The sequence below is a fragment of the Acipenser ruthenus genome, chromosome 32 (assembly GCF_902713425.1).
Source record: "Acipenser ruthenus chromosome 32, fAciRut3.2 maternal haplotype, whole genome shotgun sequence".
NCBI lineage: Eukaryota > Metazoa > Chordata > Actinopteri > Acipenseriformes > Acipenseridae > Acipenser > Acipenser ruthenus.
The window spans coordinates 14,611,330-14,620,679 of record NC_081220.1 but is presented as its reverse complement, the minus strand read 5'-3'; the positions used below and the strand labels follow the sequence as shown (position 1 = coordinate 14,620,679).

General features: G+C 43.1%; 2 protein-coding genes across 2 annotated transcripts in view; both read left to right on the top strand.

The window, feature by feature from the left end:
• The first annotated feature begins 1,402 nt into the window (after window positions 1-1,402).
• On the top strand, window positions 1,403-4,286 carry LOC117395509 (prostate-associated microseminoprotein-like). The gene is made up of 3 exons (XM_059006256.1): window positions 1,403-1,641; window positions 2,100-2,208; window positions 3,200-4,286. The coding sequence occupies exons 1-3, from the start codon at window positions 1,533-1,535 to the stop codon at window positions 3,378-3,380; spliced, it is 399 nt and encodes a 132-aa protein (XP_058862239.1). The 5' UTR covers window positions 1,403-1,532; the 3' UTR covers window positions 3,381-4,286.
• Window positions 4,287-5,763: 1,477 nt separating this feature from the next.
• LOC117965040 (phosphomevalonate kinase-like) overlaps window positions 5,764-9,350 on the top strand; it is a 4,236-nt gene continuing 649 nt past the window's right edge. The window contains exons 1-5 of the mRNA XM_059006253.1: window positions 5,764-5,978; window positions 6,133-6,196; window positions 7,319-7,471; window positions 7,621-7,750; window positions 8,216-9,350. The exon at window positions 8,216-9,350 is cut by the window's right edge and continues 649 nt beyond it. Coding sequence (XP_058862236.1) covers window positions 5,896-5,978; window positions 6,133-6,196; window positions 7,319-7,471; window positions 7,621-7,750; window positions 8,216-8,358 — 573 coding nt within the window. The 5' untranslated portion in view covers window positions 5,764-5,895 and the 3' untranslated portion in view covers window positions 8,359-9,350. The remainder of the gene's footprint in view (window positions 5,979-6,132; window positions 6,197-7,318; window positions 7,472-7,620; window positions 7,751-8,215) is intronic.

Genomic DNA, 9,350 nt, shown 5'->3' with positions numbered 1-9,350 from the left:
GCCGGTCTGGTCGTGTGTCGTTCTTCAGTTTCACATACAAAAGCTAAAATGATCACAAAAAAAAGAAAGAAATACTTGCCATCATTTCCAAGCGTTTACTGCCGCTTTTAAGAGGAAAAAAAACGCCCCGTTAATTTGACAAAATTACAACCAAACAACTAAGGGTTAAATATTTCAACTCCTCCCTCTCTCTCTCTCTCTCTCCCTCTCTCTCTCTCGCACTCTCGCTCTCACTCTCCGCTTTCAATTGTGAGGCGCTCATTAAAAATAATTGTTTTAAATATAAAGCTGGTTGTTTGCCGTGGTTATCTAGCGTGGTCCGGTGTTTGCAAAGTGTAGCCCCCCCCCCCACACCCCCCACCACACACACTGTTTCAGGAGATTACCAGCACCCCCCTGCAACACCACGCATCGTATTTGTACAGAGACTAGATTTAATCTGCTAATTCGATGCAACGAGACAAGGTTTACAATATCGTGTGTGCAAGGGTGCAAGTTTCCTGCAGTAAAAGCACAGCAAAGTGTAATGAAGCACAGTGAAAGCATTGTAAAGCACAGAGAGGTCTGGTAAAGCATAGGGAAGCATTGTAAAGCACAGAGAGGTCTGGTAAAGCATAGGGAAGCATTGTAAAGCACAGAGAGGTCTGGTAAAGCATAGGGAAGCATTGTAAAGCACAGAGAGGTCTGGTAAAGCATAGGGAAGCATTGTAAAGCACAGAGAGGTCTGGTAAAGCATAGGCAAGCATTGTAAAGCACAGAGAGGTCTGGTAAAGCATAGGGAAGCATTGTAAAGCACAGAGAGGTCTGGTAAAGCATAGGGAAGCATTGTAAAGCACAGAGAGGTGTGGTAAAGCATAGGGAAGCATTGTAAAGCACAGAGAGGTCTGGTAAAGCATAGGGAAGCATTGTAAAGCACAGAGAGGTCTGGTAAAGCATAGGGAAGCATTGTAAAGCACAGAGAGGTCTGGTAAAGCATAGGGAAGCATTGTAAAGCACAGAGAGGTCTGGTAAAGCACAGGGAAGCATTGTAAAGCACAGAGAGGTCTGGTAAAGCATAGGGAAGCATTGTAAAGCACAGAGAGGTACGGTAAAGTGTACTGTGAGAGCAGGCTTATTAACAGTTAATAAACTAAAAAAAAAAGCCCCTTAAAAAACAGAATGACCTATACTAGGGATCCTAACAGCCCTGACAATGGGGGTGCTGTCCTGCTAATAAAACCCACAGGACCTGCCTTTAAGATGCTAATGAGTCATTTGAAGACAATGCACAGGAATCGGGAGTCTGTTTGGGTAAACACAATAAATTAGCTAAATTAGCCGATCCCAGCTCAGATCTGTCTTATCTAGCGTTCCCCAAGACTGTGTGTAGAGAGAGAGTGAGAGAGAGACAGAGGCAGAGGCAGGTATAAATAGGACTGTACTCTACAGCATGAGGTATCTGCTGGAGACGGAGACAGAGAGAGAGAGAAGGAAGGAAGGAAAGGGAGATCGTTCTCTGAAAAGGAAGAAAGCGAAATCTAATTGTGGGTAAAATGCAAAGCCCGGTCCTCGTGTTCTGGGGGAGTCGACTTCTGCTGCTCTCCGCTGTGCTGTACCCCTGGGCTGCGGACGCGAGCGGAGAGTGCTACTTCAACAGCAAAGGTATGATTTGATTTTTTTCTGGTTTTTTTTTTGTATTTCTCATGACATCATTTGGCTTTCTTACTTACAATTCGTCTCGTTTATAATAACTGCAGGGATGGAAAACGAGACTCCCGTTCCACAGCGGTGTGATCCAGTCCTGGTTTCACTGTGAGTTTAATAATCAGACACACCTGAGCTTGTTAGCTAGACACACTGGGGGCTGATCAAGCTGGTAGCAGTGAAACCTGGACTGGATCACACTGCTGTGCAATAGGAGTCTGATTCCCATCCCTGTAGATAGATCGATAGTCATTGGTTGAAGGAGATTTTTATCTGATTTTATAGACAGTGACAGTATATTGGTGGTAACAGTGGGCTGTTTAGACAGACAGATAGATCAGGGATGGAAATAAGACTCCTATTGCACAGCAGCATCACCCATTACAGTTTGTACTCTCCCTCTCTCTCTCTCTCAGCGAGCTGTGAGCACAAGGGCCAGGTGTTTGGGATCGGGGAGACCTGGCTGACCAAGGAGTGTTACCAGTGTATCTGCCTGAACCCCTTCGGAGTGGGGTGCTGTGACGAGTGAGTACAGCGCCGTGCAGCCATGCAGCAGACAGTGCGCCATGCAGCATGCACCCACACACCATGCAGCAGACAGTGCACCATGCAGCATGCACCCAGACACCATGCAGCAGACAGTGCGCCATGCAGCATGCACCCAGACACCATGCAGCAGACAGTGCGAAATGCAGCATGCACCTAGACACCATGCAGCAGACAGTGCGCCATGCAGCATGCACCCAGACACCATGCAGCAGACAGTGCGCCATGCAGCATGCACCTAGACACCATGCAGCAGACAGTGCGCCATGCAGCATGCACCTAGACAGCATGCAGCAGACAGTGCGCCATGCAGCATGCACCTAGACACCATGCAGCAGACAGTGCGCCATGCAGCATGCACCTAGACACCATGCAGCAGACAGTGCGCCATGCAGCATGCACCCAGACACCATGCAGCAGACAGTGCGCCATGCAGCAGACACAGTGCGCCATACACAGTACACCATGCACCAGACACCACGCATCCTGTAATAGACTCCATACACTGGCATGTCTGCAAAATGATGCAAATAAATAAATAAATTAATTAATTAATCAAGTTTGAAAGCAGATGGGAGTCCGAAACATCGCAGCTAATTATTAAAACCGTGAGTTTTCAGTTTATCGATGGCTTTTCTTCTTCGTGTTTCTAGTGCTTGATGAGGATCCTGTCTGTCCTGGGATAGTGAGCAGTGTGCTGTTCTCTCTCTCCTCTCTCTAGATAGATAGATAGATAGATAGACAGATAGATAGACAGATAGATAGATAGATAGATAGATAGATAGATAGATAGATAGATAGATAGATAGATAGACAGATAGATAGACAGATAGATAGATAGACAGATAGATAGACAGATAGATAGATAGATAGATAGATAGATAGATAGATAGATAGATAGATAAAGCTTTTTCTGCTGTATTGTTTTGGTTTTTTTTTTTTATCACTTCGTTTCTCTGCTCCACCGCAGTGGCCAGCAGCCCGTGGACTACCCCGACTGGTGTGAGGTCATCCGCAAGCCGGACTCTTGCAGCGTTGCCGTGGTGATGAGAGCGAACCACAAGATCCCGTGCATCGCCAACACGGCGCGCAGCCGGCTGAGAGGCAGCGAGAGGACGGTGTGGAAGGAGCCCAACGACCCGCTGTACTGACCGGCCGAAGAGAAGCACACCGACCCCTGAGCCCCGGAAACTCACACACATATCTGAACCCCCAAAACCACACACAGTATACATAGGTGCATGGGTTTGTTTTTGTTTTCCCTCTCCATATTGGTAAATCTCCCTTCTATAGTCTAATACTGGACACGGGATCATTTGTATGCAGTGGAAAACGAGGAGGGCTGTATTTATTTGTAATAATTAATTAAATAAATAAATAAATAAATAAATAAAAAACTTGTCTCTAGAGTTGATTATACAGCAAAACGTTTCGAAAGAAAGACAGAATTTGGATCAAACACTCGCATTCAGAACTAAAACATGCAATTCACATAGACGCCGTTAAATGAATCGAATACTGTACCAGTGCGCTCTGTTTCAATGTAAGGCTGTCGAAGGCGTCCTCTTGTATTGTGTTACAATGACATGAATATGTGGTATTAATCTGTGTTTAACTCTGTTTCTCAGCACTGGTGGTGTTTATTATACGATATTAAAATGCAGTACACAGAGACGATCCTTTGATTCGACCCTGAGACGCGTATTTAATGAAACGCCGGTCAGTCGCTTCAGAATAGTTGGCTGGTCTCAATACGAAACTAGCGGCACCTTTAATGTTATGCGCTGCTGTGTTTCAGTCTGCTGCGCTGAGCTATAGGGACCGTGTGCAGCCCTCAGACAAAGTGCTGTTTTCAGTGTTATTATTTTATTTTAGTACAAAGTAGAAATGTATTTCAGGACAGTATAGCTACTGGATTGTGTAGATAACGCTGCTAGTGGCAGCTCCCGTTGCGTGTCTCTGTGTGCGTGAGTGCGTGTGGTTTCTGTGAATTTATCTCGTTACTATGAGGTCTGTTTGTTTGTGTTTTGGTTCCTTTTGAAATAAAAGTATCTATTTAAAAAAAATGTTTTGTTTTATTGGGGGGGGGGGCATTTTCTTGTATTTATTTTTGCTGCAAATTAAAAAAATAATTATGAATAAGATCTATATTTAGTTTCTGTAAATTTTCACTTTAAACCTGACTGAGGAAGCGTTTGCAATACAAGTATTATTATTATTTATTTCTTAGCAGACGCCCTAAGGGCGACTTACAATTATTACAAGATACCACATTATTTTTACATACAATTCCCCATTTATACAGTTGGGTTTTTACTGGAGCAATCTAGGTAGAGTACCTTGCTCAAGGGTACAGCAGCAGTGTCCCCCACCTGGGATTGAACCCACGACCCTCCGGTCAAGAGTCCAGAGCCCTGACCACTACTCCACACTGCTGACCTAGTAGGATTTATTTTTCACCGGCACTAAATTATTATTATTATTATTATTATTATTATTATTATTATTATTATTATAATTTATCAGCAGATGCCCTTACCCACGTCGACTCACAGTTGTATACAAAAAATACATAAAGAATAGCGTCTGCTAAGAAATTAATAATAATAATAATAATAATAATAATAATAATAATAATAATAATAATAATAATAATAATAATAATCACAGTACAATTAAGAGCAAGATACAAAACAGTGACTTCAGTCCTAATAAGAGCGAATATAAAACCCAGTATGATTTGATACCGGGGCTGTTCAAGATCAGGTAGCAGTGTTGATAGTTAGATACGAGTGCAGGTGGAATAACGCAGTTAATTTCATTGAAGCTGAAGCCAGTAGCTTCAAATAACGACCTGTTTTCCTTTCTCTAAATTCCGATTAAACATTTCTCTTTTTTTTTCACAGCCCGGATATTAAACTACTTGACTGCAAGCGTTTTAATCGACATGTTATGCGATTAATTACAGGAGCCCCAACTTCGTCTCAGAAAAGTTAACATTTGCTCTAATTTAAATTTGCTCAGATTTACCTGCGCCTCAGAATTCAAAATACACCGCACACATTATATCATTTTACGAGGGGCGTTGATGCATTTCCCAAACAACTAAAACCACATACTGACAGCCATATTTACACATTGTTTAATAACAATAATAACAAGAAAAACGCGAACTTTTTAACAATCTGAATTAATTTTCTTGTTTATAAAAATGGTTATAAACGTACTATCTCACCCCGTCTTCCCCTTTGTAAAAAAAATGGACTCGTCCTATTCGCACGAGTTGGGAGCAGTTCCGCCTTCCCTCGTGAGCTAGTCTATTTCCATTCTAGGGGTGTTTTTTTTTAATAATCCATGAAATAAAAGCACTTATTTACATAAACTGTAGCATTTATTGATGTACAATTGATATAATTATTTTGTGAAATGGTATACTTGTTAATATAAGAACGATCATGTAGGTAATTGTAAATTATAATGTTTGTATAATTGCATCCTCCACCCGCTATACCTTGTTGGTGGAGGCCGGTGGTGTGATTCTGTCATGCCATTTAAAAAGCCTTAGTGTGATTTAATCAGTAATGTTTTGCAGCCGTTTTTGCAAATTGAATTTACGGCATGCCAGCATTGCAAAGCAGTTGCGTTTAGTCTAGAATCATTTTAATCATGGATCCGCCGAAGCTGATTTTGCTGTTCAGCGGCAAGCGAAAATCCGGAAAGGATTTTGTTACCAGCATAATTCAACAAAGGTAGGCAGGATACTTTACACGACAGGGATGGGGATGAGACTGCGATTGCACAGAGCAAGCGCAGGCGGGTCTTGTTATTAAACTTGTAGGTCGCTCTGGATAAAGGCCTCCCTGTTAAACGACTCGTTTAATAATGAATCAATCTTCTGCACAGATTGGGGTCCAGTGTGTGTGCCATTCTCAGACTGTCCGGTCCTTTGAAAGAACAGTATGCGAAGGTGGGTCCACAAAACCTCAACTAAAGGATTATTATTATTATTATTATTATTATTATTATTATTATTATTATTCCAGTTTAATCTGATCATATTCATGGTCTGGTAAAGCATAGGGAAGCATTGTAAAGCACAGAGAGGTGTGGTAAAGCATAGGGAAGCATTGTAAAGCACAGAGAGGTCTGCTAAAGCATAGGGAAGCATTGTAAAGCACAGAGAGGTCTGGTAAAGCATAGGGAAGCATTGTAAATCACAGAGAGGTCTGCTAAAGCATAGGGAAGCATTGTAAAGCACAGAGAGGTCTGGTAAAGCATAGGGAAGCATTGTAAAGCACAGAGAGGTCTGGTAAAGCATAGGGAAGCATTGTAAAGCACAGAGAGGTGTGGTAAAGCACAGGGAAGCATTGTAAAGCACAGAGAGGTCTGGTAAAGCACAGGGAAGCATTGTAAAGCACAGGGAAGCATTGTAAAGCACAGAGAGGTGTGGTAAAGCATAGGGAAGCATTGTAAAGCACAGAGAGGTCTGGTAAAGCATAGGGAAGCATTGTAAAGCACAGAGAGGTCTGGTAAAGCATAGGGAAGCATTGTAAAGCACAGAGAGGTCTGGTAAAGCATAAGGAAGCATTGTAAAGCACAGAGAGATCTGGTAAAGCATAGGGAAGCATTGTAAAGCACAGAGAGGTGTGGTAAAGCATAGGGAAGCATTGTAAACCACAGAGAGGTCTGGTAAAGCATAGGGAAGCATTGTAAAGCACAGAGAGGTCTGGTAAAGCACAGGGAAGCATTGTAAAGCACAGAGAGGTCTGCTAAAGCATAGGGAAGCATTGTAAAGCACAGAGAGGTGTGGTAAAGCATATTCAAAAACAAACCAGGGTAAACTACAGTAAATGCATAGTACAATCAATCAATCTATTTTATATAGAGCCTTTCATAGTGGAGCACCATCACAAAGCGCTTCACAAGATAGTGAGGAGCAGCGCGTAATGCATTAAATACAGTGAATGCAGGGCACAGCACATTCAATACAATGGTACATTGATTCAATACAACCCTGGGAAAACATTTCCAGTGGTAAACCTTTTTTTTTCCGGGTTTTCTAACTTTCCCAGCGGTTGTGTTTCTCCAGGAGCATGGCCTGGATTTCCGAAGGCTCCTGGACGCCAGCGGATACAAGGAGAAGTTCCGGGAGGACATGATCCGCTGGGGGGAGGAGAAGAGGAACGCCGATCCCGGATATTTCTGCCGGCTGATTGTCCGGGACGTTCCCCAGCCGGTGTGGGTGAGAGACAGAACTCCTGAATCTATCCCTAACCCCGCGTGTGCTGATGAAGCCACTGGAGCCGCAACACTTGACTCAGTCTCTTATAGTTTCCATTACCTGATGAAACTCAAATCGTACCCCCCCCCCGCCCCCCCTTTGTTTTTCAGATCGTGAGTGATGCTCGCCGGGGGTCCGACGTGGAGTGGTTCCGGTGCCGGTACCAGCTGCAGACCCGCACTGTGAGGGTCCAGGCCAGCGAAGAGTCCAGGAGAGAGCGTGGCTGGGTGTACACTGCAGGTAACACAGAGCGGAGAGGAGGGGTCCCATGATAAAAACACAGCACAGGGGAAGCATAGGGAAGCATTGTAAAGCACAGAGAGATCTGGTAAAGCATAGTGAAGCATTGTAAAGCACAGAGAGGTCTGGTAAAGCATAGGGAAGCATTGTAAAGCACAGTGAGGTCTGTTAAAGCATAGGGAAGCATTGTAAAGCACAGAGAGGTCTGGTAAAGCATAGGGAAGCATTGTAAAGCACAGAGAGGTCTGGTAAAGCATAGGGAAGCATTGTAAAGCACAGAGAGGTGTGGTAAAGCATAGGGAAGCATTGTAAAGCACAGAGAGGTGTGGTAAAGCATAGGGAAGCATTGTAAAGCACAGAGAGGTCTGGTAAAGCATAGGGAAGCATTCCAAAGCACAGAGAGGTGTGGTAAAAAAATTAAGCAAATCTATTACCCCCGGTTTGATTGGTCATGTCTGCCTGCAGGAATCGATGATGCGGAGTCGGAGTGTGGTCTGGACCAGGGCGTGGCTTTCGATTGGACGATCAGCAACGACAGTGACGGGCCGCTGTTGGAGGAGCAGCTGGAGAGGGTTCTGAGGGGCGTTCAGGACTGCCTGCAGCTCTGACACGGGGCCACAAGGGGGCAGTGCAGCGCCAATAGAAAACCCAATAGGGAGTTCAGTAATTCTGGACTGACTGGGCTGATCTCAGACAGCCCTGCAGCTGCTGTGATGAGTTTTGCATCACCAAGAATTTTAGGATTGAGACACTAAAAAAAAAAAAAAAAAAAAAATGAACATAATTTAGATCTTTTATTTATCATGTAATCAAAGAAACTACAAAGTGATGTTAAAAAAATAAATAAAAAAGTCTACCCCTAGGAAGCCATAATAGCAGTACAGTATTTCATGTTAGATTTCCAAATGTCACGTTTTTCCATTTCAGTTCAGTATATGGAAAACTATACAAAGCGCTGGGTGTGTAATTCAATATGTTAACAAGGGAACATTATTCAGCAGCTTTCATTGGACTCTATGAAGCTGAGGGAGTTCATTCTATATAGAGGGGGTGGAATTCAATATGTTAACAAGGGAACATTATTCAGCAGCTTTCATTGGACTCTATGAAGCTGAGGGAGTTCATTCTATATAGAGGGTGTGCAATTCAATATGTTAACAAGGGAACATTATTCAGCAGCTTTCACTGGACTCTATGAAGCTGAGGGAGTTCATTCTATATAGAGGGTGTGGAATTCAATATGTTAACAAGGGAACATTATTCAGCAGCTTTCATTGGACTCTATGAAGCTGAGGGAGTTCATTCTATATAGAGGGGGTGGAATTCAATATGTTAACAAGGGAACATTATTCAGCAGCTTTCATTGGACTCTATGAAGCTGAGGGAGTTCATTCTATATAGAGGGGGTGGAATTCAATATGTTAACAAGGGAACATTATTCAGCAGCTTTCATTGGACTCTATGAAGCTGAGGGAGTTCATTCTATATAGAGGGGGTGGAATTCAATATGTTAACAAGGGAACATTATTCAGCAGCTTTCATTGGACTCTATGAAGCTGAGGGAGTTCATTCTATATAGAGGGGGTGGAATTCAATATGT

Excerpts from the sequence above, each read along its gene's own strand:
- LOC117395509 (XM_059006256.1), top strand. The coding sequence starts at position 1,533 with ATGCAAAGCCCGGTCCTCGTGTTCTGGGGGAGTCGACTTCTGCTGCTC. Across the intron at positions 1,642-2,099 it reads GTGCTACTTCAACAGCAAAG|CGAGCTGTGAGCACAAGGGC; the intron begins GTATGATTTGAT and ends TCTCTCTCTCAG. Across the intron at positions 2,209-3,199 it reads GGAGTGGGGTGCTGTGACGA|TGGCCAGCAGCCCGTGGACT; the intron begins GTGAGTACAGCG and ends GCTCCACCGCAG.